Source organism: Scyliorhinus canicula, chromosome 7 (assembly GCF_902713615.1).
Source record: "Scyliorhinus canicula chromosome 7, sScyCan1.1, whole genome shotgun sequence".
In the NCBI taxonomy this organism is placed as follows: Eukaryota; Metazoa; Chordata; class Chondrichthyes; order Carcharhiniformes; family Scyliorhinidae; genus Scyliorhinus; species Scyliorhinus canicula.
Window position 1 is genome coordinate 116,855,576 of NC_052152.1, and position 27,955 is coordinate 116,883,530.

General features: G+C 49.6%; 1 protein-coding gene across 1 annotated transcript in view; it reads left to right on the forward strand.

Annotated features, from left to right (window-relative positions):
- The window catches only part of LOC119969120 (cilia- and flagella-associated protein 44), a 338,226-nt gene that overhangs the window by 282,516 nt on the left and 27,755 nt on the right, over window positions 1–27,955 (forward strand). Inside the window, exons 26-28 of the mRNA XM_038802337.1 lie at window positions 3,929–4,124; window positions 12,528–12,635; window positions 20,494–20,624. Of these exons, the coding sequence (XP_038658265.1) occupies window positions 3,929–4,124; window positions 12,528–12,635; window positions 20,494–20,624 (435 nt within the window). The remainder of the gene's footprint in view (window positions 1–3,928; window positions 4,125–12,527; window positions 12,636–20,493; window positions 20,625–27,955) is intronic.

Genomic DNA, 27,955 nt, shown 5'->3' on the forward strand with positions numbered 1-27,955 from the left:
GCGGGGGGAGAGGTCAGACCCCCGTAGACTCACAATGGGAAGCGCTAGCATAGATTTTTAAATAAATTTAAAACCCCCATCGTGGATCCAATTAAAATTTCAGCGGCCGGAGAGAGAAGCTGCTCTCTCACTGAAACAATCAGCCGGCCGCTGAAATTGACACTGCCCGCTGCTCTCTCCCTCCAATCCAACTTTTAAGTTTTAATGTTTCTGATTGGAGGGAGAGAGCAGCCGGCAGTGTCAATTTCTTTTTTTTCCTCCGGCTTGCCCCCTCTCCCCCCCAACACCCTCCGGCTTGCCCCCTCTCCCCCCCAACACCCTCCGGCTCGCCCCCTCTCCCCCCACACCCTCCGGCTCGCCCCCTCTCCCCCCACATCCTCTGGCTCGCCCCCTCCCCACACCCTCCGGCTCGCCCCCTCTCCCCCTACATCCTCCAACTAGACCCCTCTCCCCCCCCACACCCTCCGGTTCGCCCCCTCTCCCCCCACATCCTCCAACTAGACCCCTCTCCCCCCACACCCTCCGGCTCGCCCCCTCTCCCCCCCCCAACACCCTCCGGCTCGCCCCCTCACCCCCACACCCTCCGGTTCGCCCCCTCTCCCCCCACACCCTCCGGCTCGCTCCCTCTCTCCCTCTCCCCCACACCCTCCTGCTCTCCCCCACAGCGTCCAGCTCGCCCCCTCTCCCCCCACACCTTCCGGCTCGCTCCCTCTCCCCCTCTCCCCCACACCCTCCTGCTCTCCCCCACAGCGTCCAGCTCGCCCCCTCTCCCCCCACACCTTCCGGCTCGCTCCCCCTCCCCCTCTCCCCCACACCCTCCTGCTCTCCTCCACAGCGTCCAGCTCGCCCCCTCTCCCCCCACACCTTCCGGCTCGCTCCCTCTCCCCCTCTCCCCCACACCCTCCTGCTCTCCCCCACACCCTCCTGCTCTCCCCCACAGCGTCCAGCTCGCCCCCTGTCCCCCACACCCTCCGGCTCGCCCCCTACCCACACCCTCCGGCTCGCCCCCTCCCCCCCCTCTCCTCCCCCATCCCCCAACACCCGCAGGGCCCCCCTCTCTCCCCCAACACCCGCAGGGCTCTCCCCCAACACCCGCAGGGCCCTCCTCTCTCCCCCAACACCCGCAGGTCCACCCTCTCTCCCCCACACCCCCAGGGAGGTCTCCCCCACACCCACAGGGGGGTCTCCCCCACACCCGCCCCCCTCCTCTCCCCCCCAACACCCGCCCCCCTCCCCCCCAACACCCGCCCCCTCCCCCCCAACACCCGCCCCCCTCCTCTCCCCCCAACACCCGCCCCCCCTCTTCTCCCCCCCCAACACCCGACCCCCCCTCTTCTCCCCCCCAACACCCGCCCCCCCCTCTTCTCCCCCCCCCTATTCTCCCCCCCCCCCCACCACCCCCCCCCCCCTCTTCCCCCCCCCAACACCCGCCCCCCCCCCCCCTCGGCAGTGTCAATTTCAGCGGCCGGCTGATTGTTTCAGTGAGAGAGCAGCTTCCCTCTCCGGATCAAAGTGAGCCGGCCGCTGAAATTGACACTGCCGGCTGCTCTCTTCCCTCCAATCCAACTTTTAAGTTTTAATGTTTCTGATTGGAGGGAGAGAGCAGCCGGCAGTGTCAATTTCAGCGGCCGGCTCACTTTGATCCAGAGAGGGAAGCTGCTCTCACTGAAATAATCAGCCGGCCGCTGAAATTGACACAACTGACAGTTGGGGTCCATAAGCCCCCCCGCGGTATATCGCGGTATAGCGCGGTATAACGGGGGACTACTGTAACCACTTTTTCAGGTTAAGTTATTTTTATTATTATATTTTTTCTTTTAAAAGCTGCAAACACTTTCTTTACAGAAAGGAAAAAAGATCTTGCTTCTGGCTGCTGCTGGTTGGTTGTCGAAACCTTCAGGCCCACCTTGGCAATCGATCTTCTTAAAATCTGGTCTTCTTGAGTTGTATTCGCTGGTTAGCTCTGTTGCTGTGTCTTGTTGATCCATGTACTGAGCTATAAGAGCTAATTCTGCTAGCTATCTCTAAGCTGACTCTGACTCCTGTTTAAATTCTAGCCTTCCTTAGATGTATAACTGTTTAAACTCGGCTGCTTGCCTTTTCTTTCCCATGACCGAGCTCTCTCTCTCTCTCTCTCTCTCTCTCTGAGTTCTCCTCCCCTTCTCTCCTGTTGCTGGTTTCCTCTGTGCTCTGTCCTCCGTGCTTGTTGCTGCTGCTCCCTGGGTTTATATTCTCTTTCTGAGAGTTATTAAGTTTTAACGACTTTATTGTAAATGGGCTTGTTTCACTTTGATAGTTTAAAAGTATCTTTGATGTAAACATCTTACTACAACTAATTATTCATTTTGGGCATATCGTCTCCTCTCAGATCTGATTAAAAAATGCTTTGGTTTCAATAGTTAACTTTTATTTCTGTGATTTCGAATCGTTTAATTTTCCAATTGTCCCCAGCTCATAACTTTGCCTTTGATTTTGACTTAAATGATGTTTCTCATAGACAGGTCGTCTCCAATTTTCTTTTAATTGTCTTGATGTTCATAGAATTTTACACTTTAAAATTGACACCAAATTCGACTGGGCATCTTCCATCCTTTCCAGCTGTTTACTAAGAGAGTTTATTTCAATTAAGGTGTGAAACTTTGCTTTTAGCTGTATGCTAAAATTTAACTTGGTTATGACTTGAAAGAGTTGCCTGTTTTAAACATTCGTCACTTAATGCAATTGAAACTCTCATCCATGCTTTTTCAGATGCTTCCTGAGATAGTTACATTCCATGAAGGTGTGAGCCATTGTTTTAGCTTACCACATGAAACCTATGTGTTTGCTAAGCCTGTTTGTGAGCAAGAATCTGCATTTTACAACCCTGCTCTTTGAAGCTGCTATGAAACCTTTTGTGGGATCTTTCCCTGTACCCTCTCAAACCAGATATTGCCAGACTTCCATGTTTCAAATGACACATTTTTCTGTATTTTCAAGAACACGGTGCAAGAGAACGTTGATTGACCTTGGATGTCTAGGATAATGGCAGCTGAGGGTTGCATGGAGTCTCAATTTCTTGCACAAAAGGACTTAGTGCTGTGCCAAAATGTGGGAAATTAATAACCTTTCTGCAGGAACAGAATGATGAAAATCAGGCAAGAACATACCATGGAGGTCCAGCCATGGGTTTCGCAGGAGCTGCCATTCAGGACTTGAGAACCACCCAAGTGGTTGAAATAAATTATCCTCAAATAGGAACAGGGACAATTAAAAGCTTTGGGTAGCATTTTAAACATGCAAACGCATTGAGATGCCTTCTCCTGAGATCAGATGGAAGCTTGAGAAAGCACTGGATCTCTCCAGAATTGATTTTCAGCACTTGAGAGGCTGGTAATGGTCTGAGGATCGAAACATTAAAAGTTTAAATCACCAAATGTATTTTTAGAAGACAGCTTATATTGGGTGTGACGCGGAGGAAAACCTGGAGGTGCTGTACCCTCACCAGGCATTCTGATTGTTTGCTGACTGCGTTGAGGGCCAGTGTTACTGAGCATGCTGTACCTGAACCCCTCTTTTAATTAGAAGGGGCCAGTGTTGGAAAGTTTGGCCAGGCTGCAGGTGTAGATGGGCCTTCTTATCGGGCCATCGCCTTTGACAGACATGCAATATTGGGATAAATATGAAGAAATGCAAATAATAATGGGTTGCATCCATGGTAAACGAAGAATGGTGATTGCACTTCGAAAGGTAGGTACATGGTTGTCAAGCTCTTTGAACCTGAAGATGTGTTGAGATACAAAATAAGCCCAGGTTCCCATTAGGTTGAGTGGTATTTGCTCTTGATCTGATCATTCTTGGCTCTTACTTAGTCACCAAGTACTCCTTTATCCTTCAGAATCAAACCGTCAGTCCTTAACTCTGGCACAAACTACTGTACTTCCTGTTACAGATTAGATCAGAGGAATGTTTGCAGCAATTAGAAAGCAAAAAACGAGATGTCGCTAAACATCAGGAGAAGGAGAAGGCCCTTCATGCCACCTTCCTGATGTCTCTTGGTGAAAACAACAGACATGCTGACTTTCTCACCAGAGTCTTCAAGAAGAAAATCAAACGGAGAAGAAAGAGCGAAGCAAAGATCTCAGCAGGTGTGCACACTAAATGAGATTCAGGAAATTAATGATGAATTCAGTCTCATGTTCTTTTCCATCAATGTCTTTGAGGATTATTCCTTTAAATCAGAATTTTAATTTGGATTAAATAAGAACAGCAAGACTGGAATTTGTTTTTTTTTCTTTCTCTTTTACTGGGAGACTAAGTAGAGGTGATGGCAGCGAGGGCAGTGGAATGTTCCTCCTGCAGAATGTTCAAGGTAAGGGAGACCACCGGTGTCCTGGCTGACTTCACCTGTGGGAAGTGCAGCCATCTCCAGCTCCTCACAGACCGTGTTAGGGAACTGGAGCTGGAGCTGGATGAACTGAGGATCATTCGGGAAGCTGAGGGGGTGATAGATCGAAGCTACAGGGACATAGTTACACCTGAGAACAAAGGTAGGTGGGTAACAATTAGAGGTGGGAAGAGGAGGAAGCAGTCAGTGCAGGGATCCTCTGTGGCTGTTCCTCTCAACAATAAGTATACCGCTTTAGATACTGTTGGGGGGGGGATTACCGAGCAGGGGTCGGCTGCAGTGACCGGGTCTCTGGCACGAGGTCAGGCTCTGGGGCTCAGAAGGGAAGGGGGAAGATTAGGAGAGCACTAGCTATAGGGGACTCAATATTTAGAGGTACAGACAGGCGGTTCTGTGGCCACGGGCGAGATTCTCGGATGGTTTGTTCCCTCCCGGGTGCCAGGGTCCATGATGTCTCGGATCGTGTCTTCAGGATCCTTAAGGGGGAGGGTGAGCACATTGGTACCACCAATGACGTAGGTAGGAAAAGGGGTGTGGAGGTAATAAACAAGTTTAGGGAGTTAGGCTGGAAGTTAAAGGCCAGGACAGACAGAGTTGTCATCTCTGGTTTGTTGCCGGTGCCACGTGATAGCGATGCTAGGATTAGGGAGAGAGTGCAGTTGAACACGTGGCTGCAGGAATGGTGCAGGAGGGAAGGCTTCAGGTATTTGGATAATTGGAGCACATTCTAGGGAAGGTAGGACCTGTATAAGCGGGACGGGTTGCATCTGAACCAGAGGGGCAGCAATATCCTGGGAGGGATTTTTTCTAGTACTCTTCGGGAGGGTTTAAACTAATTTGACAGGGGAATGGGAACTGGATTTGTAGTCCAGCAACTAAGGTAGTTGATGTTCAGGACGTCGAAGCGTGTGGTGAGGCAGTGGGAAGGTAACACTGACAAAGGAGAGTACTTGCAGGCACGGAGATGGGTTGAAGTGTGTATACTTCAACGCAAGAAGCAATAGGAATAAGGTGGGTGAACTTAAGGCATGGATCAGTACTTGGGAATACGATGTGGTGACCATCACGGAAACTTCGATAGAAGAGGGGCAGAAATGGTTGTTGGAGGTTCCTGGTTATAGATGTTTCAATAAGATTAAGGAGGATGGTAAAAGAGCGGGGGAGTGGCATTATTAATTAGAGATAGTATAACAGCTGCAGAAAGGCAGTTCGAGGGGGATCTGCCTACTGAGGTAGTATGGGTTGAAGTCAGAAATAGGAAAGGAGCAGTCACCTTGTTGGGAGTTTTCTATAGGCCCCCCAACAGCAGCAGAGATGTGGAGGAACAGATTGGGAAACAGATTTTGGAAAGGTGCAGAAGTCACAGGGTAGTAGTCATTGGTGACTTCAACTTCCCAAATATTGAGTGGAAACTCTTTATCTCAAATAGTTTGGATGGGGTGGTGTTTGTGGAGTGTGTCCAGGAAGCTTTTCTAACACAGTATGTAGATTGTCCGACCAGAGGGGAGGCCATATTGGATTTGGTACTTGGTAATGAACCAGGGCAAGGGATAGATTTGTTACTGGGGGAGCATTTTGACCACAATTCTGTGACTTTCACTTTAGTAATGGAGAGGGATAGGTGTGTGCAACAGGGCAAGGTTTACAAATGGGGGAAGGGTAAATACGATGCTGTCAGACAAGAACTGAAGTGCATAAGTTGGGAACGTAGGGAAGGACACAATTGAAATGTGGAACTTGTTCAAGGAACAGATACTATGTGTCCTTGATATGTATGTCCCTGTCATGCAGGGAAGAGATGGTCGAGTGAGGGAACCATAGTTGACAAGAGAAGTTGAATGTCTTGTTAAGAGGAAGAAGGAGACTTATGTAAGGCTGAAGAAACAAGGTTCAGACAGGGTGCTGGAGGGATACAAGATAGCCAGGAGGGAACTGAAGAAAGGGATTAGGAGAGCTAAGAGAGGGCATGAAAAATCTTTGGCGGGTAGGATCAAGGAAAACCCCAAGGCCTTTTACACATATGTGAGAAATATGAGAATGATTAGAGCGAGGTAGGTCCGATCCAGGACAGTAGCGGGAGATTGTGTATTGAGTCTGAAGAGATCGGAAAGGTCTTGAATGAGTACTTTTCTTCAGTATTTACGAATGAGAGGGGCCAGATTGTTGGAGAGGCCAGTGTGAAACAGACTGGTAAGCGCGAGGAGATACTTGTTAGGAAGGAAGATGTGTTTGGGTATTTTGAAAAACTTGAGGATAGACAAGTCCCCCGGGCCTGACGGGATATATCCAAGGATTCTATGGGAAGCATGAAATGAAATTGCAGAGCCGTTGGCAATGATCTTTTCGTCCTCACTGTCAACAGGGGTGCTACCAGGCTATTGGAGAGTGGCGAATGTCGTGCCCCTGTTCAAAAAAGGGAATAGGGATAACCTTGAGAATTACAGGCCAGTTAGTCTTACTTCGGTGGTAGGCAAAGTAATGGAAAGGGTACTGAGGGATAGGATTTCTGAGCATCTGGAAAGACACTGCTTGATTAGGGATAGTCAGCACGGATTTGTGAGGGGTAGGTCTTGCCTCACAAGTCTTATTGAATTCTTTGAGGAGGTGACCAAGCACGTGGATGAAGGTAAAGCAGTGGATGTAGTGTACATGGATTTTAGTAAGGCATTTGATAAGGTTCCCCATGGGAGGCTTATGCAGAAAGTAAGGAGGCATGGGAGAGTGGGAAATTTGGCCAGTTGGATAATGAACTGGCTACCCGATAGAAGTCAGAGAGTGGTGGTGGATGGCAAATATTCAGCCTGGAGCCCAGTTACCAGTGGCGTACCGCAGGGATCAGTTCTGGGTCCTCTGCTGTTTGTGATTTTCATTAATGACTTGGATGAGGGAGTTGAAGGGTGGGTCAGTAAATTTGCAGACGATACGAAGATTGGTGGAGTTGTGGATAGTGAGGAGGGCTGTTGTCGGCTGCAAAGAGACATAGATAGGATGCAGAGCTGGGCTGAGAAGTGGCAGGTGGAGTTTAACCCTGAAAAATGTGAGGTTGTCCATTTTGGAAGGACAAATATGAATGCGGAATACAGGGTTAATGGTAGGGTCCTTGGCAATGTGGAGGAGCTGAGAAATCTTGGGATCTATGTTCATAGATCTTTGAAAGTTGCCACTCAAGTGGATAGAACTGTGAAGAAGGCCTATGGTGTGCTCGCGTTCATTAGCAGAGGGATTAAATTTAAGAGCCTTGGTAAGGCCACATTTGGAGTACTGTGTGCAGTTCTGGTCGCCTCATTTTAGGAAGGATGTGGAAGCTTTGGAAAAGGTGCAAAGGAGATTTACCAGGATGTTGCCTGGAATGGAGAGTAAGTCTTACAAGGAAAGGTTGAGGGTGCTAGGCCTTATCTCATTAGAACGGAGACGGATGAGGGGAGACTTGTTAGAGGTTTATAAAATGATCAGGGGAATAAATCGAGTAGACAGTCAGAGACTTTTTCTCTGGGTAGAACAAACCATTACAAGGGGACATAAATTTAAGGTGAATGGTGTAAGATATAGGGGGGGGGGTGTCAGAGGTAGGTTCTTTACCCAGAGAGTAGTTGGGGCATGGATTGCACTGCCTGTGGAAGTAGTCGAGTCGGAAACATTGGGGACCTTCAAGCGGCTATTGGATAGGTACATGGATTATGGTAGAATGATGGGGTGTAGATTAATTTGTTCTTAATCTAGGATAAAAGTTCGGCACAACATCGTGGGCCGAAGGGCCTGTTCTGTGCTGTATTTTCTATGTTCTCCTGAGAACTAGAAGTTGATTGCTTCTGTTATATGATAACCATAGTGAAGCACTAACTGCTTGTGGAATTTTTAATAATGTCTCAGTAAATGTATGCCCAATCCTACCATTTCTGTCATTGACCATCCAGAGTTACCCTGTGCTGCTTCAGCCCATGCGGTGAGAGTGCTCCTACTATCGAGTCAGTTAAGTCATGTGGGATTTTGACCCAACAAGGAGTGATAATATATGTCCGAGTGAGGATGGTTTCACTAAGATTACATAAGATATACGATGCAGAAACAGGCCATTCGGCCCATCCACTCTGTGCCATGTGTTTATGCTCCACTAGAGCCTCCTCCCATCTTTCCACATCTAAATCTATCGTTGTTACTCTCTAATCCCTTTACCCTGTTATATTTATCTAATTCCCCCTGAAATGCTTCTATACGAAAATGAAAATCGCTTATTGTCACGAGTAGGCTTCAAATGAAGTTACTGTGAAAAGCCCCTAGTCGCCACATTCCGGCGCCTGTTCGGGGAGGCTGGTGCGGTGGTAGCGAGTTCCACATTCTCTCCACTCTTTGAGTAGAGAAGTTTCCTCTGAATTCCCAATTGGATTTCTCGGTGACTATCTTCTACTGACAGCCTCTAATTATGCCCTGTCCCACAAGAGGAAACATTTGGCGCGATTAGAAATGAAACAGTCCCGTGTTGAGCATGTTTAGAATGGTGTTTATGGCGCTCGCAGTGCCAAGAAAGACCATGGTATCGAGGGGGACTCTGCTTCTTTGCGGAGCCTCGGCGATGAACTCCCCACCGAGACGGCACTTAGTCCCATTTCGTGCACTAACGAGCTCTGCTTGCCAGTGCAGAAAGAGATATTTAAATGGCACCCCAATCGCTAGAGCCCCCACCGCAGCCTCTGACCCCCCCCCCCGCCCCACTGCCCCAACTCACCTATAAAGGGCTCCTAGAGCCCACCCACACCCACCTCATAGGTACAGAGCACCCGGGTGTGGACAAATGCCACCCGGAAGCTTGACACTGCCAGCCTGTCAGCACTGTAGTACCCCCTGCCCCCCCCCCCTCCACCCCTATTGACTCTCTCGTCCCCCCACACACTCACCCCTCCTCGACCCTCTCTTCCAAGTTCACCAGCCCCCCCATCCCCAACATATAGGCTGGGATCCTCTGGTCATTGCAATTCAGTTTTCTCACCAGAAGCGCAGCTCCACCAGTGGTTTTCGTAGTGGTATGGGGTAGTTTCAATGGAATTCCTGTTGACAATCAGCGGGTAGATCGAATCACGTGGCTGGCGGACTGGATAATCCTGCCAAAACACTCTCTACCCCCCCATCGACTTTCTCTTCCCTCCCCTCCCTACACTCTCTCTCCCCCTTCTCGATCCTCTCAACCCTATCTTTGCCCCTCACACTCTCCCCAACCACCCCCCCCCCCTCCCTCACACACATATACTCTCATTCTCCCCCCTTTCAACCCTACCTTCCTCTCATGGTCTCCTACCACCCCACACATACATTCTCTCTCTACCCCATCTCATCCTCTCTTCCCCGTCACCCTCTCCTCCTCCCCCCACACATTCTCTCTCTCCTCCACTCGATCCTCTCAAACCTCTCTTCACTCCTCACACTCTCCACATGCCCCCGCACACACACACTCTCTCTTCCCCTGCCCCTCTCTTCCCCCTCACACTCCACCCACCCTCCCCCCAACACACACACAGTCTCTGTCTTCCCGGTCTCTCTCCCCCATCCCCCACACACAAACATTCTCTCCCCCCCCCCCCCCCCCCCGCTTACAACCTTCACAACGCACATTCTCTTCCCCCTCTCGATCTTCTCGACTCTCTCTTCCCCATCTCACTCTCCCAACCCCGCCCCCCCTCCCAACGCCCCCCCCCCAATCCCCCAACCCCCCGCCCACACACACACACTGTGGTGAACGTATTGCTACTACAATTCACCACTGTATTGTATTGTATCATGCTGATGCCCTAGTGGGCTCTGCCTGTGGCTCCGCCCCCTCGGGGGTACAGAGCAGTCGCAGGCAGGAACAGATCTAGCTGATTAAAATCGTCTCGTGTGAATTGATGGTTGCATCACACACATACACACAGTCCCACTCTCCCTTCGACCCTCTCTTCGCCCTGACACACATACATTCTCTCACTCCTCTCAACCCTCTCTTCCCCTCTCACTCTTGTCACCCCACATATACACACTCTCTCTTCCCCCTTGACCCTCTACCCTCCCTTCCCCCTCGCACTCTCTCTATCCCACACACATACTCTCTCTCCCCCCTTCCCGATCCTCTCAACCTGTTCTTCTTCCTTCACAATCTTCCCACCCTCCCAGACACATACACTCTCACCACTCTCCCCCCCCCCCAATCAACACTATCTTCCCCCCCTAAACACACATTTTCTCTCATCCTCTCAACCCTCTCTTCCACCAAACTCTCCCCACCCCCCTTACACCCCCTCACACACAGACACTCACTCTCTCTTTCCCGATCCTCTTGACCCTCTCTTTCCCCCTCACACTCACCCCACCCCCCACACACGTACACTCTCTCTCTCCCCTCTCGACCCTTTCATCTCCCTCACACTCTTCCCACCCTCCAATACATACACTCTCTCCCCTCTCGACCCTCGCTACCTCTTCACACTCCCAATCCCCCAACACACTCTCTCTGCACCCCTCTAAAACCTCTCTTCTCCCCCCTCACACTGTCACACCCCCCCCCCCCCCCCCTCCACGCATACACTCTCTCTTCCCCCACACACTGTCGTCCTCAACACTCTCTCACTGCTCCCCCCACGCACACTCTGGTTCTCACACAGTCTGCACTGTGATAAATGTAGGAATTTCAGGTGTGTTATAGCTATTTGGTTCAGTAAGGATTAAATGCCTGGGTTACTGTGTGTTTGACTGTTGCATTCATGTTTTACGTATATTTTGGAAGCCATGGATGCAAGTAAGCCATCGCAAAAAGTTTGGGCTCATTGAGTTTTGTTTTAAGAGGATTCTCTGTGGAGTTAATTAGATTTTTCCTCAGTATGGTAATGTCATTACTAGGTTTGTGGGCTCCCAGATCCTCATCTCCCTATTTGTGGCCTCCACATTCCTGGGGTTTCTCCTCATGGGCTCCCAAGCCCCAAACATTCTGTAGTTTGCTGCTGCTCCAATCGCCAAATCTTTCTCTCCCACATTCAGTACTGAGCCTATCAGCAGTAGATGCAGGAGAGAAACCACCTATGATTGGAGGAGCAACTCCATGTAGAATCTCCCATTCAAACTCACCTTTTTGAACAGGATTTTAGAAACTGCCACTGGGGGACTCTTAGAGGCACTTCGTGGACTGCACGTTGGACAAGGTTCGCCTAGATGTTCCCTTGTTTTTACTGCTCCTATCTGCTGTGGCTAATTCCCCCTCATTAAATCCAATTGTGAATCATCCCTTGTTGGGACTTTTACACATTGGATAGAAAACAGTTCTGTACACATTGTAGATATTCCATTCCTTAAACATCCTTAACGCCCTCTTTTGTCCAATTAATATCAGTGTAGTTGAAATCTCCATGATTATTATTCTACATTTGCTCCCAAAACGTTGCTGCTCTTCTCTTTGGTAGGGGACAGGAAGATGGTTCAAGTATTCTTGGTGAATTTCTGCAGTGAATCCTGCAGATCCTTCACACTGACTACACAATGGGCTGGCTGTGGAGGGTGTGGCTATTGGGTTCAGAGGGGCCGACGAAGGAAACCGCCATGTCTTCGATGACATTGAGCTTTGAATGTTGAGTGCTGAGTATCCAATCACATACCTCATTGACCTTGGTAGGGTGTGGGATTTAGCTTCTGAAAAGGCAAATGTGGAGATTAACATATGTTACTATGGTGTTTTACCAACACCGATTTAGCCCAGCTGTTTAGCACACTGGACTAAATCGCTGGCTTTGAAAGCAGACCAAGGCAGGCCAGCAGCATGGTTCGATTCCCGTAACAGCCTCCCCGAACAGGCGCCGGAATGTGGCGACTAGGGGCTTTTCGCAGTAACTTCATTGAAGCCTACTCGTGACAATAAGCAATTTTCATTTCATTTTCATTTTTCACATGGAAATTGCTATTGCATTCTAATATTTAAATAACCATTTCAGTTTTCTTCACACACACTAACATTTCTATATAGCTGTCCTTTTCTCATAGGTTGATAGAGATGTGCATTACCATCCTTTTCTCCTGCACTAATTTTATTGTCTGTTGATGTACTTTCCTTCATATATTAACACTGATAGCTATGGCAGTAATTCTGAAGCTACTATTATTTTATTCTGATATGACTTTTTGTCCATAGAGTCCGATGAAGAGAGCGAAGAAGAATCGGATGAGGAATCGGGCTACAGTGATGAGGATGAATCAGATGCTGATGATGGTGGAGTGGATGATTCTGCCTGTCCAGAGAGTAAGAAATATATCCGTGTCTATCTTATGTGTCATTGAAAGAATCAGTGCCAATAATTTATTTAGGTAACTGGAAATAAGAAAGTACTTTTATTTTTACATAATCTATCTCACTTTGACTCGTTGGTCACACCCATTTTCACATGCATATATACTGACAAGCCCCTACACACATACTGGGTGAAATTTTTCACCTCGCGAAGCCGCAAACGTGAACAGCGACCAGGCGGATAATCAGGTGTCCGACCAAAGTCAAGGTCCATGTCTCGCGCGATTCGAGCGCCATGCTCCAGTCCCTCACTGGTGGTGATGACGAGGTTTGCTCTCCGCCCCGGCGACGGCATGCAAAACCGGCATTTTCATGCATTTAAATGTTGGACACTGTGTGCTCTGCCTTTCCGCGATGCTCCACTCATCTCAGGTGGAGGTCATGTGGGCGTGAATTATTACAAGTATTTACAAACGTGGACTGGGCACCATGGCTGCGGAAGAGGAGCGGAAGGCTAAAGAAAGACTGAAAAACCATAGAAAGCTCTCTGCCTTGCTGGGGGGTGGTTTGCAGGCCGGGAGCAGTAGCGGGTAGTGACTTGATGCCAAGTCCGTGGATCAGGGTGGCCTGGCTCAGACCGCCAATGCTGCCGCCTGTCTTTTAAACGCACCCCTTTAGTGCTATTTTTAGACTCCTGGCTGCTCACACTGCGAGTGCTGCCTGTGTCCTTTAAATGCTTGGAAGACCTCTGGTCAACTGGGAGTCCAGCCAGACTGCCCCTCTGGACACCCACATACCCCAGCTGTATCATCATGGGCCAAGCTCAATCAGGGGCCCACCAGGTGTTAGAAATCTTCAGAAGCGCTGTCCCATTGCAGAGGAAGCAGTTGATCAGTCGAGCTGATCCCAACCAGAGAATACCTGCACTGCAGCCTTTGGAATCCTCCCTGGTTCTCTGCCCCTTTCATTGATGACCCCCACCCCTCCGGACGACTAGATGTCGCCTCCTGGTGAGACTGGCAGTGCTGCATGCCTCTGCCACCACCTCCCAGGCAGTGTTCAGAATGGCAGACTTGAGTCTGGGGACCACCGTGGAAAGAGGGTGGCTCTCTGCTCCTCACTGGCATGGAACTGTAGGTCTACCTCGCACTCCCGGCCTGGGGAGCAGGTCTTCTCTGAGCCATCTCGGTGACTGTAGTGAGTGTGTGGAAAGTGGAACTCTTAAAAACTGCTCCAGCTACCAAGCTCTTTGGCATCAGCTCATACCCCAGCAGTTAGAACGCACACTGGGCCGTGAATCGCTTGCAGTTTCTGCCAGCAGAGTGCTGACCCATTGACATGTCCTGAATTGCTCACCGAATAGACCCAGCGGTATGGTGAACCACACGCAATTCAGTCCTGGAGTCAATGCTAAGTCTCCCAAATGAAGAATTTTGTCCACTGTCTCTGTTTTAAAGGCAGCACATAATATGTACCTTACCTTGATAAGCTTCTGAAATTCATCCTTTTGCTTCCTTCAAAATAAATAGCTGGTCTAAAATCTGTTAGAAGCTGATGAAAAAGTAACACAGCACATTGCATAGGCTCAGATTTCACAATCCAAATTCAGAGTCCCAGTCAATATGTCAAATCCAAGTCGAGGCTTTTGGGAAAAGTAATAGGTTTCAAGTTAAAATAAAATTTAGATGGTGTAAACATTGTACTGCAAGGTTCACTCGACTAACTCCTAGGAGGGGAGGTTATCTTATGAGGAAATGTTGGCCAGGCTGGGCCTGTATCCATTGGAGTTTAGAAGAATGAGATGTGATCTTATTGAAACATATAGGGTGCGATTCACCGATCGTGGGATCGACGGCGTTCACGACGGCGCAAAACGGGCGCAGGCAGTAGCGATTCTGGATTCTGCATGGCTTTGGAGCAGTTCACGCCGCTCCAGCCCTACATTCTGGCGTGTACTGGGGGCGGCACCAACCTGCGCATGCGCAGTGGTGAAGTGCCAACTGATACATGTGCGGTAGACTCACGGAACGCTCCGGCCCCGACGCAACATGGCGCGGGGGTTCTGGGGCCGGAAGCGGAACAAAGTAGGCCCGGGGGGGAGAGGCCGGCCCTGCTGATCGGTGAGAGCCCTCCCCCCCACAATGAAGGAGCGCTTTTCCCCGCCCCACAGGCCACTCCCTGACCCTTTGCGCAGAGTTCCCACCGGCAGCGACCAGGGGTGATCAGCGCTGGCGGGACTCTTCCGTTTTCGCGCGGCCGCTCGCCCATCTGGGCCGGAGAATCGGCGGGCCGGCCGCGGACAGTGGCCCGCGACCGGTGCCGCGCCAAACGCACCAGCGCAAATATCGCCGATTCTCTGCACCTCGGAGAATCGCGTGTCGGGGTGGCGTGGCGCGGTTGCGGCTATTCTCCGGCCCGGCACAGGGGCTCTGAGAATCGCGCCCATAAGATCCTGAGGGGCCTAACAGGTTGGATGCTGAAAGGATGTTTCCCCTTGGGGGAGACACGAGAACTATAGGTGATAGTTTAAAAATAAAGGGTTGTTGCTCTATAATAATGTTGGTGAACCATAAGCCTTTCCCTTATATCGATCAAATGACCACACAACCAGTTAGTTGGTTAAAAAGATGGTTTATTTACATACACAAGAGTTATATTGACATGCAAACACAATATCTACTACGAGTTAAACTACACCTATCAGTTTCAATAACCTATACTTAACTTCAGGGCGACTGGCACTGTGCAAATGGATAAGGCCTTTATCTGGATTTCACTTGGCTGGTTCGAAGAAAGTGGCTGTCTCTGATGGGCTAATCCGTCAGATAGCGATCGTTGGTCTTGAACTTGGCTGGCTGTTCCTGTTACAATTGGGTTGGCACAAGCCAATCCAAAAGAGACAGAAGACATGGCTGTGTCCTCTGGGATTTCATGCTCTTTGCGGCGGTCCGTAACCTTCGACCCAATAGTTCGATAGGGCTCTGATCACTGTCTTCGATTTCAGCCAATAAAGGGGCGGGTGCCTGGGTGGCTGGGCAGTCCTTAGCAGTCATTGACCTTGGCAGTTGGGCTTTCTGAGTACGAGGAGTGGCGTCGATCAGTCTGTGGCTGTACCGGTTGCTTGATTGGAGTTCTATTGTCCTGGGAAAATGGGCCATTGACATGCAAACGAGTGGGGGTTTCGATCAGGTCTGGTTACCTGTGTTTCAGATACATATTAGCTCTGTATATGTCTTGAGTCCTGGGTTGGCCATAATTCCCATGGTCCTTTGTAGGTGGCCATCTTAGATGGCTATAGGGTGTTCCATTTAAGGTGGAGACGAGAATATTTTTCTCTCAGAGGATTGGGGACACTTTTTCCCAGAGACCTGATGCACATAAACCTATCAATGTCAAAAGTGGCAGAAAGCAAACATTGAATGAGGACTATGCGGAGGCTTGGGCACTGAGATCAGTTTGGGATTGATGCAGGGCTTTTGGAAAGAGAGTGCAACAGTGGAATTAGTTTGGGATTGATTCATGGCTATGGGGAGGAAATGGGGCAGGGGAAATAGTTTGTGATTGACACAGGGCGATGTGGAGAGAGTGGAGCATTGGGATTAGTTTGGGATTGATATAAATCTATAGGGAAACAGTGGGACAGTGGGATTAATTTTGGATTGATACAGGGCTATGGGGAGAGAGTGGAGCAGTGAGCTATGGAAAGAGAGTTGAGTAGTGGCATTAGTTTTGGATTGATACAGGGCTATGAGGAGAGAGTGGGGCAGTGGGATTAGTTTTAGAGATTGATACAGGACTATGGGGGGAGAGTGGAGCAGTGGATTCAAGCAAATTACTGTGGATGCTGGAATCTGAAACAAAAGGGAAAAATGCTGGAAAATCTCAGCAGGTCTGGCAGCATCTGTGGGGAGAGAAAAGAACTAACGTTTCGAGTCTGATGACTGTGTCAAAGCTAACAGACGGAGAAAGTGGGAAATATTTATACTGTGGAGTGAGAGAATGAAAGATGAGCCATAGCCACAGAAACCCAGGGAAACCGGGTGCTAATGGCCACAGAAACCACGGTGAAAGAGTGCTAATGGCAGTCCCCAGAGAGAACAAAATATGTGAAAGGTCAAACAGCAGGGAAACTAACATCAGAGGTTGAATTGCAGATGTGGGGGGAGGGGATGGGGAAGCAAAGAGGAGAAAGGGTAAGGAAAGGTGATGATGGGGGAAGGGGGTTAATATATATTAATAAAGGCAAGAAAGAAAGAAATGGTAAAAGACAGTTAAAATTAAATGGGATGAAAACAAATGGGTCAAGGTGGGGTAGAGCTAATCATCTGAAGTTGTTGAATTCGATGTTCAAGACCAGAAGGCTGTAGCGTGCCTAACCGGAAGATGAGATCTTGTTCCTCCAGTTTGTGTTGAGCTTCACTGGAACATTGCAGCAGGCCAAAGACAGACGTGTGGGCATGGGAGCAGGGCCTTTTGTTAAAATGGCAAGCAACAGGAAGGTCAGGATCCTGAATGCGCACAGACTGAAGATGCTCAGCAAAGTGATCACCCAGTCTGCGTTTGGTCTCTCCGATATAGAGGACACCACATTGGAAGCAGCGAATGCAACAGACCAAATTGGAAGAGATGCAAGTGAAATGCTGCTTAACCTGGAATGAGTGTTTTGGGCCTGGGATGTTAAGCATGGAAGAGGTAAAGGGGCAGGTGTTGCACCTTCTGCGATTGCATGGGAAGGTGCCATGGGTGATGGTAGAGGTACTGGGTGTGGTGGAGGAGTGGACTAGGTTATCTCGGAGGGAATGGTCTCTGCGGAATGCTGACAGAGGGAGTGAAGGGAAGATGTGTTTGGTGGTGGCATCACGCTGGAGTTGGCGAAAATGACGGAGGATTATGCTTTGCATACGGAGGCTGATGGGATGAAATGTGAGACCGAGGGGGACTCTACCCTTTTTCTGGGAAGGAGGAGAAGGAGCGAGGGTAGTGGCACGGGAGATGGACCGCACACTACTGAGGACCCTGTCAACAACTGTAGTGGGAAATCACGGTTGAGGAAGAAGGAACACATTTTCGAAGCATCATTTTGGAAAGTGGCATTATCGGAAATAATGCGACGGAGGCGAAGGAGTTGAGAGAAAGGGATAGAGTCCTTACAGGGTGTAGGGTGCGAAGAGCTGTAGTCCAGATAGTTGTGGGAGTCAGTGGGCTTGTAGTGGATATTAGTAGATAGGCTATTGCTGGAAATGGAGACAGAAAGATCAAGGAAGGGAAGGGAAGTGTCTGAGATGGACCAGGTGAAAGTCATTGCAGGGGTGTAAACTAGAAGCGAAGTTGATTATTTCTTCCGGGTCCGGACGAGAGCATGAGGCGGCACCAAAATAGTCATCAATGTATCGGTAAAAGAGTTGTGGGAGGGGACCTGGGTAGGCCTGGAACAAGGAATATTCCACATATCCCATCAAAAGGCAAGCATAGCTAGGACCCATGCGGGTACGCATTGATTTGGGGAAAGTGAGATGAGTTAAAGGAGAAGTTGTTGAGAGAAAGAACGAGTTCAGCCAGGCGGAGGAGAGAGGTGGTGGATGGGAATTGTCCGGGCCTCTTTTCGAGAAAGAAGCAAAAGGCTCTCAGGCCATCCTGGTGTGGGATGGAGATGTAGAGAGATTGCACATCCATGGTGAATAGAATGCGGTTAGGGCCCGCAAACTGGAAGCTGTAAATATGACGCAGTGCATCAGAGGAATCCCGGATGTAGGTGGGGAGGGAATGGACCAGAGAAGTGAGGATGGAGTCCAGATAAGAGGAAATAAGTTCGGTGGGGCAGGAACATGCTGACACAATAGGCCTGCCAGGACAGTCCTTTTTGTGGATTTTGGGAAGTAGGTAAAAGCTGGCTGTCCGGGGTTGGGGGACTATGAGGTTGGAAGCCGTAGGGGGAAGGCATCCGGAGGAAATGAGGTCACTAACGGTGTTGGAGATAATGGCTTGATGTTCAGTGGTCGGGTCATGGTCCAGGGAGAGGTAAGAGGAAGTATCTGAGAGTTGGCGCTCAGCCTCTGTGAGGTAGAGGTCAGTGCGCCAGACGACAACAGCACCCCCTTTGTTGGCAGGTTTGATGACAAAGTTGAGGTTAGACCTGACAGAGTGAAGAGCAGAAAGTTCGGAAGGAGAGAGGTTGGAATGGGTGAGTGGGGCAGAAAAATTAAGACGGCCAATGTCCCGTCGGCAGTTCTCAATGAAAAGATCGAGGGCAGATAATTGTCCCGGCGGAGGGGTCCACTTGGAGGGAGAATGTTGGAGGCACATGAAAGGATCAGTGGAACGGGGGGAGGATTCTTGCCCAAGAAGTGGGCACGGAGACGAAGGCGATGAAAGAAGAGTTCAACATCATGTTGAGCCCGGAATTCATTGAGGTGGGGACGTAAGGATACAAAGCTGAGTTCTTTGCTGAGAACAGCACGCTCAGCCTCAGAGAGGGGATGGTCAGTGAGTATGGTAAACATGGGGCAAGGGCTGGGGCCGGGAGAAATGGGGTACGAGGGATTGGGACTGGCGGAGGGCCTCGGATGGTCAGTGGTGTGGATACTGGGAGAAATGGGGTACAAGGGATTGGGATTGGTGGAGGGCCGAGGATGGGCAGTGGTGTTGATGAGTTGTTGAAGCTTGCGTTCCTTAATATCTGTCAGAAACAGGAAAAGATTCTTGTTAAGACGTTGAATGTTGCGAAGGATGAAATGAAACTGGGGACAGGGACAGCTTTGAGAGAGAGTAAGACGGTGCTGCTGGAGAAAAATGTCGAGCGTCTTCATGTGGCGGCACATGGCACTGAGTGTGGCTTTCAGGATGCGGCGAGAGCAGCAGTTGGAAGAATGTTGTACATCCTGGAGGCACCTGTAATCCTGGAGGTTACATGCAGGGTGGAATTTAAGTTGAAATCCCTTGTCGGAGACAAAGACAATCACTGAGGAAGGAAATATGACTGTGGAAGCGAGTCTCAGTAAAAATCTTGTCCAACACAGTGGATTCATTAGGGATTCACACTGGGCTATGAGAGAGTGAGACAGTGGGATTAGTTTGGGATTGGTACAGGGCTATGTGGAGACAATGTAGCATTGGGATTGATACAAGGCTATGTGGAGAGAGTGCAGCAGTGGGATTAATTTGAGACTGATACATGACTGTGTGAAGAGAGTGGAGCATTGTTTAATTTGGGATTGATACAGGCCTATGTGGAGTGAATGGAGTAGTGGGATTAGTGTGGGATTGACACAGGGCCAGGAGGGGACAGAGGGCAGTGGGATTAGTTTGGGGTTGATATAGAGCTATGAAGAGAGAGTGGGGCTCTGGGATGTGTTTGGGTTGATACAGGCTATGGGGACAGAGTGAGTCAGTGGGTTTAGTTTGGGATTGATGCAGGGTTATGGGGAGAGAGTTGGGTAATGGGATTAGTTTGGGATTGATACAGGGCTATGGGGAGAGAGTGGGATTAGTTTGGGATTGATACACGGCTATGGGGAGAGAGTGGGATAGAGGGATTAGTTTGGCATTGATACACGGCTATGGGGAGAGAGTGGGATAGAGGGATTAGTTTGGCATTATACACGGCTATGGGGAGAGTGGAACTGGGGGATTATTTTGAGATTGATACTGGGCTATGGGAAGAGAGTGAGACAGTGGAGAAAATTTTAGATTGCTATCCCAATGAGTCGCATAGGCGCAATGGTCTGTAAGGCCTGGTTGTGTGTTATAATCCACTTTGGTTCTTGGACGCATCTTCTCCATTCAGGTAATTAGCTATCATTAAGCATTGTGATAAATTTGGTTTAAAAAATGGTAGATCTTGTAACATCTGTCACCTGCTTTGTTTACACAGCTTGTGACCCAGCACTATTTGAAAACACCCTTCAACTTCGGGAAAAACGACTGGATATTGAGGAAGCCTTGGCTGAAGAGAAAAAATCAGTGGAATTATTAAAGAAAGAATATGATATGATTGCCAAGAAGGTTCGTGACTTAAGTCGTCTTAAACTGTTTAAATAAGAATATCTAAATTTATCTTAAGCAACTTTTCTTTTAGATAAATAGAACATAAAATGTTTGTTTAGTTAGGAAGCAGTGGAACAACAGAGTAAATTACAATGACACTTTCAGAGGATCAGAAGGGAGATAATGGGCGAAATTCTCCGACCCCCAGCAGGGTCGGAGAATCGCCTGGGGCCGCCGAAAATCCCGCCCCCGCCGTGGCAGAGATTCTCTGCCACCCGGGAAGTGGAGGCGGCGGGAATCTCGCCACTCTGATCGCCGTGGCCCCTGCAGTGATTCTCCGGCCTGGATCGGCCGAAGTCCCGCCGCTGGGAGGCCTCTCTCGCCGCCGAGGTTTAAACCACCTCTGTAACGGCGGGCTCAGTGGCGCGTGCGGGCCCCGGGGTCCTGGGGGGGGGGGCGATCAAACCCCGGGGGGTGTCCCCACGGTGGCCTGGCCCGCGATCGGGGCCCCCCGCTCAGACTCCGGGCCAGTGCCCTGGGTGCACTATTTCTCCTCCGCGGCCGCCACGGCCTCTGCCATGGTGGAAGCGGAAGAGAACCTCACATCGCGCATGTGCCGGCAGTGACGTCAGCGGCCAGCTACCGCTGACGTCACTGCCGGCGCATGCGCCGACCGGCGAAAGCCTTTTCGGCCAGCCCCGCTGCCGGGGGCGCTGGTTTTTTGCGCCAGTCTTCTGGTGCCAGCCGCTCCGGCGCGGGGCTGGCCCCCAAAGGTGGGGAGAATTCCCCACCTTTGGGGAGGCCCGACCCCTGAGTGGTTGGCGCCACTCCCCTACTCCGGGACCCTCCGTCACGCCGGGTAGGGGAGAACGCCGCCCATTATTGGTGATAAGTAGGAAAGGAGAGGCAGTGGTGTCGTGGTGTTGTCACTGGATCAGTAATACCGAGACCGAGGGTAATCCTCTGGGAACCTGAGTTCAAATCCCATCATGGCAGATTGTGAAATTTGTATTCAATAAAAACTTGGAATTGGAAGTCTAATGGTGACCATGCAACCATTCTTTTAAAGATCCTACTGGTTCACTAATGTCCTTTCAGGAAGGAAATCTGCTGTCCTTACCTGGTCTGGCCAACATGTGACGACAAACCAACAGCAATGTGCTTGACTCTTCGGTGTCTTCTGAAATGACCGAGCAAGCCATTTAGTTCTGGGGCAATTAGAATTTTTTAAAAATATGTTCTCCTTAGTGTCCAGTCATTAGTTGATTCTCTTGATGATTTGCATCACCGTGCAGTTACCTGCATGAAATCCCATTGGCTGTGTTTTATATTGAGGGTACCTCATTCGAACAAAGTAAATAGGAGCAGGTGTGGTCAACTCGGCCCCTCAAGCCTGTTCTGCCATTCAATAATAACATGATGGCTTATCTGATTGTAACTTCAACCCCATATTCCTGCCTACTCCCTGACCTCCTTTGGTAATCAATAATCCATCTATCTCTGCCTTAAAAATATTCAAAGATTCTGCCTCCACCTGAAAGGGTCTGAGAAAGCGTGAACAAATTTGCATAGCCAGGTTGCCTACTTTAGATTTTCAGGCAATGGTCCTTTAATTAGTATGAGATGAGACATCTGTCCATTTTAAGGAGGCCATGCTGCCTCATCGAGCTGCACATCAACCCTCGGCAGCTCTGCACACAGGGTGCACCAAGCAGAAATGGTGGCCACTGTTGGTACTGCAGATAGGACAAGGGGGTTTAATTCAGTGATGATCACAGACATTTAGTACTGACCATACTCAGCCAGCTTGTGCTTGCAAAACATGGGAATTTTCCATACATCACCCCTCCCTCCTGCCAGAGTGCTTCTTAGCAGGGGGAGGACTGCCATTGGGATTGTTTGGTCCTTTAGCAGAGGGCTAAATCACTGGCTTTGAAAGCTGACGAAGGCAGGCCAGCAGCACGGTTCAATTCCAGTACCAGCCTCCCCGAACAGGTGCCGGAATGTGGCGACTGGGGGCTTTTCACAATAACTTCATTTGAAGCCTACTTGTGACAATAAGTGATTTTCATTTCATTTTCATTTTTCATTTCCGCAGTCAATGGGATTTCCCATTGAATCTACCCCCACCAACGTGAAACCCACATCTGTGGCCATCCTGCCATACTGAAGCAAGTCAGAAGAGCATTGAGGCATGACTTTCTTTACTTTCTTTTGTGAGTCAAAACACAGCAGAAATGATTCTCTCAGTCCCACAAGGAAGGTTAGGCTTCCATACTCCCCTCTTCTCTCCTCTTCTTTGCCTATTGTTTTCCCATTAAACCTTCTGAAGTCTCCTCTCTACACCTAAGGCCTGTTCGCTTCTGCTCTCACAGGATCTTCGTCATGATACAGGCCTAGCCTGTGCAGATGAATGTAGGAATATATTGTATTATAAAAATTTTGTGCAGTATGGGTTAAAAGCCAAGGTTAGAGTGTGTTTAACTGCTGCGGTCATGTTTTAAAATAAATCCTAGTTTGAAAGGCAAGTATATTTTAGGAGCCAGTGATGCAATTCACCATTGCAGCAAGTTTGGGATAATGCAGTTTTGTTCCAATTAAGGTGCTTCCCTGGCAGTTAATTAGTTTTCTGTTTGTTGAGATGATGTCATTACTGAGTGGAGCTTTTTGGGAACGCATTTACAGTTCAATTCTGATTTGGCTGAAACTGAGACCACAGAGTTCTGGCACAGTGTTGACATAGTAGGTGAATTAAAAGAGATTAGCAGTATTTAAAGCAGCTGAAAACAGCTTTTGAAGACATACAGCTAGAGTTTCTGCTTGGGTCTGCAGGAGTCAGATCTATTCTGTAAACAGTGTCAAAGATCTCTTTCTCAAAGGATACCTCTGTAAAAAAGTATTCATCTGTTCAATTGGTATTTATGGTGGATTGAGAACTGAGATTGTTTTTTCTTGTTGTTTAAGTGGGAATAATGGTAGCAATTAAGTGTATAGTATTCATTGTATTGAGTAGTATTGTTTAAGGGGTAATTGTATGATATTTTCTGGTGTGATGTTAAAGATTTTAATACTGTATTGTAATGAAGTTTGTTTTAATATACCGTATCCCTATTTCTTTGTGAAATCTCTCCTCGAGCAAGGTATCCTTTCCCCACAGTCTTACAAAATTAAATAAAATATTGGGATCACTCACCAGTATCCCAGCAACTGTTGGGGTCTGGTCTGGGATCATAATACGTGTGTAAATCGTAAACCAATTAGGAGCTAAAATTATTCCTTAGATAGTTGGCTGCAGTGCGCCATAATTGCACAAAGGTTAGTACTGCTGCCTCACAATGCCGAGGACCCGGGTTCAATCCCGGCCCCGGATCAATCCCGGCCCCGGATCACTGTCCGTGTGGATTTAGATTTACATAGAACATACAGTGCAGAAGGAGGCCATTCGGCCCATCGAGTCTGCACCAACCCACTTAAGCCCTCACTTCCACCCTACCCCCCTGTAACCCAGTAACCCCTGCTAACCTTCTTTGGTCACTAAAGGCAATTTAGCATGGCCAATCCACCTAACCTGCATGTCTTTGGACTGTGGGAGGAAACCGGAGCACCCGGAGGAATTCCACGCAGACACGGGGAGAACGTGCAGACTCCGCACAGACAGTGACCCAGCAGGGAATCGAACCTGGGACCTTGGCACTGTGAAGCCACAGTGCTAATCACTTGTGCTACCGTGCTGCCCTAAAACTCCGTGTGGAGTTTGCACATTCTCCGTGTTTCTGCGTGGGTCTCATCCTCGCAAGCCAAAGATGTGCAGGATAGGTGGATTGGCCAAGCTCAATTGGCCCTTAATTGTAAAAAAAAAAAATTGGGTACTTTGAATTTATAAAAAAAGAAAGCTGTCTGCAGGTGAAGGTATGCTAACTATGATGAAATTTATGAAGGTGTTATGTGAGACAGTCACTTGCAAAAGTAGATTAATTAGGAAAGCTAGCATGCACTTTTCAAGATTAAATTTTGCTTAACTAACTTGTTTGAGTTTTTAATTAAGTTACAGAGAGGGTTGATGAGGGTAATGGGCTTGATATGATATACATGAACCTCCAAAGGTGTTCAATAAAGTGCCACATAACAAACTTTCCAGCAAAGTTAAAGCCGATGGAATAAAAGGGAAAGTAGAAGCAAGGACACAAAGTTGACAGTGTCAGGAAACAGAGAGTCATGGTGAATGGTTGTTTTTTGAACTGGATGAAGGTGTACCGTACAGTGGGTTCCCCAAGGGTCGGTGCTAGGACCACAGATTTTCTTGACCTATATTAAATACCTAGATTTAGGAGTATAGGGCGCAGTTTCAAATTTGCAGATGTCACAAAACTTGGAAGTATTATGAACTGTGAGGAGGATAGTGATGGAGTTCAAAGGGACATCCAGCAGGGGGCAGCAGAGCAGAGCTTCTGATTGGCTGTTCCGGGGAGATTTGCATACGTGCAGTGCAGTCAGCGTAAGTTGAAGGTGCACCTGCATCAGTGACCCAAGGTGTTCGACGGAAGTCAAGCATCCAGCAGGGGGCAGCAGAGCAGAGCTTCTGATTGGCTGTTCCGGGGAGATTTGCATACGTGCAGTGCGGTCAGCGTAAGTTGAAGGTGCACCTGCATCAGTGACCCAAGGTGTTCGACGGAAGTCAAGCATCCAGCAGGGGGCAGCAGAGCAGAGCTTCTGATTGGCTGTTCCGGGGAGATTTGCATACGTGCAGTGCGGTCAGCGTAAGTTGAAGGTGCACCTGCATCAGTGACCCAAGGTGTTCGACGGAAGTCAAGCATCCAGCAGGGGGCAGCAGAGCAGAGCTTCTGATTGGCTGTTCTGGGGAAATTTGCATACGTGCGGTCAGCGTAAGTTGAAGGTGCACCTGCATCAGTGACCCAAGGTGTTCGACGGCAGTCAAGCCTCCAGCAGGGGGCAGCAGAGCAGAGCTTCTGATTGGCTGTTCCGGGGAGATTTGCATCCGTGCAGTGCGGTCAGCGTAAGTTGAAGGTGCACCTGCATCAGTGACCCAAGGAGTTCGACGGAAGTCAAGCCTCCAGCAGGGGGCAGCAGAGCAGAGCTTCTGATTGGCTGTTCCGGGGAGATTTGCATACGTGCAGTGCGGTCAGCGTAAGTTGAAGGTGCACCTGCATCAGTGACCCAAGGAGTTCGACGGAAGTCAAGCCTCCAGCAGGGGGCAGCAGAGCAGAGCTTCTGATTGGCTGTTCCGGGGAGATTTGCATCCGTGCAGTGCGGTCAGCGTAAGTTGAAGGTGCACCTGCATCAGTGACCCAAGGTGTTCGACGGCAGTCAAGCCTCCAGCAGGGGGCAGCAGAGCAGAGCTTCTGATTGGCTGTTCCGGGGAGATTTGCATCCGTGCAGTGCGGTCAGCGTAAGTTGAAGGTGCACCTGCATCAGTGACCCAAGGAGTTCGACGGACGTCAAGCCTCCAGCAGGGGGCAGCAGAGCAGAGCTTCTGATTGGCTGTTCCGGGGAGATTTGCATCCGTGCAGTGCGGTCAGCGTAAGTTGAAGGTGCACCTGCATCAGTGACCCAAGGAGTTCGACGGCCGTCAAGCCTCCAGCAGGGGGCAGCAGAGCAGAGCTTCTGATTGGCTGTTCCGGGGAGATTTGCATCCGTGCAGTGCGGTCAGCGTAAGTTGAAGGTGCACCTGCATCAGTGACCCAAGGAGTTCGACGGACGTCAAGCCTCCAGCAGGGGGCAGCAGAGCAGAGCTTCGGGTTGGCTGTTCCGGGGAGATTTGCATCCGTGCAGTGCGGTCAGCGTAAGTTGAAGGTGCACCTGCATCAGTGACCCAAGGAGTTCGACGGACGTCAAGCCTCCAGCAGGGGGCAGCAGAGCAGAGCTTCTGGTTGGCTGTTCCGGGGAGATTTGCATCCGTGCAGTGCGGTCAGCGTAAGTTGAAGGTGCACCTGCATCAGTGACCCAAGGAGTTCGACGGACGTCAAGCCTCCAGCAGGGGGCAGCAGAGCAGAGCTTCTGATTGGCTGACCCGGGGAGATTTGCATCCGTGCAGTGCGGTCAGCGTAAGTTGAAGGTGCACCTGCATCAGTGACCCAAGGAGTTCGACGGACGTCAAGCCTCCAGCAGGGGGCAGCAGAGCAGAGCTTCTGATTGGCTGTTCCGGGGAGATTTGCATCCGTGCAGTGCGGTCAGCGTAAGTTGAAGGTGCACCTGCATCAGTGACCCAAGGAGTTCGACGGCAGTCAAGCCTCCAGCAGGGGGCAGCAGAGCAGAGCTTCTGATTGGCTGTTCCGGGGAAATTTGCATCCGTGCAGTGCGGTCAGCGTAAGTTGAAGGTGCACCTGCATCAGTGACCCAAGGTGTTCGACGGAAGTCAAGCACCCGAGACACTACACGTGTAGTGTCTCCCACCCGCCCTTCTTCTCTAACCTAATAATAAGACCCATTGGGGTGAGCAGGTGAGTGCCTTATTACATTATTCTTTTTCTTATTTGTTAACCAGAACTACGTTGAAAAAGACTATAGCAGAGGTATCCAAGTTTGTTGTTTTTCTTTAAACTGAAATTTATACAAAGTAATAAATTAATTCACTAATCAGAGATGGCTGGGCAGGTGATGTGCTGTAGCTGTTTGATGTGGGAGCTGGCTGTTCCCCTTGTGAATGGCAATGACCACATCTGCAGCAAGTGTTGGTTGCTGGAAGAACTCCGGCTCAGAGTTGATGATCTGGAATCTGAGCTTCAAACACTGCGGCACATCCGGGATGGGGAGAGTTACCTGGACACTTTGTTTCAGGAGGCAGTCACACCTGGGAGATTAAGTAATTCACATTCAGTAAGTGATCAGGGACTTCAGAGTGTGACTGTTAGTGAGGCAGGCAGGGGGAACCTGAGTTCAGGAGTGCAGGAGCCTCAGCCCTTGACCTTGTCCAACAGGTATGAGACTCTTGCTCCCTGTATGGATGAGGAAAAGGGCTCTGGACAGGATGAGCCAGCTGACCATGGCACCATGGTGCAGAAGGCCATTCAAGAGGGGGGAGTAAAAAGACAAGTAGTTGTTATAGGGGATTCTATAATTAGGGGGACAGATAGTATCCTATGCAAGCAGAATCGGGAGTCTCGCATGGTGTGTTGCCTTCCCGGTGCCAGGGTGCGGGACATCTCTGACCGGCTTGAAAGGATATTGGAGCGGGAGGGGGAGGATCCAGTTGTTGTGTCCACGTTGGGACTAACAACATAGGTAAAGCTAGGGTGGAGGACCTGTTCGGGGACTATCAAGCACTAGGAAGAAAATTGAAATACAGGTCCTCAAGGGTCATAATCTCCGGATTACTGCCCGAGCCACGTGCC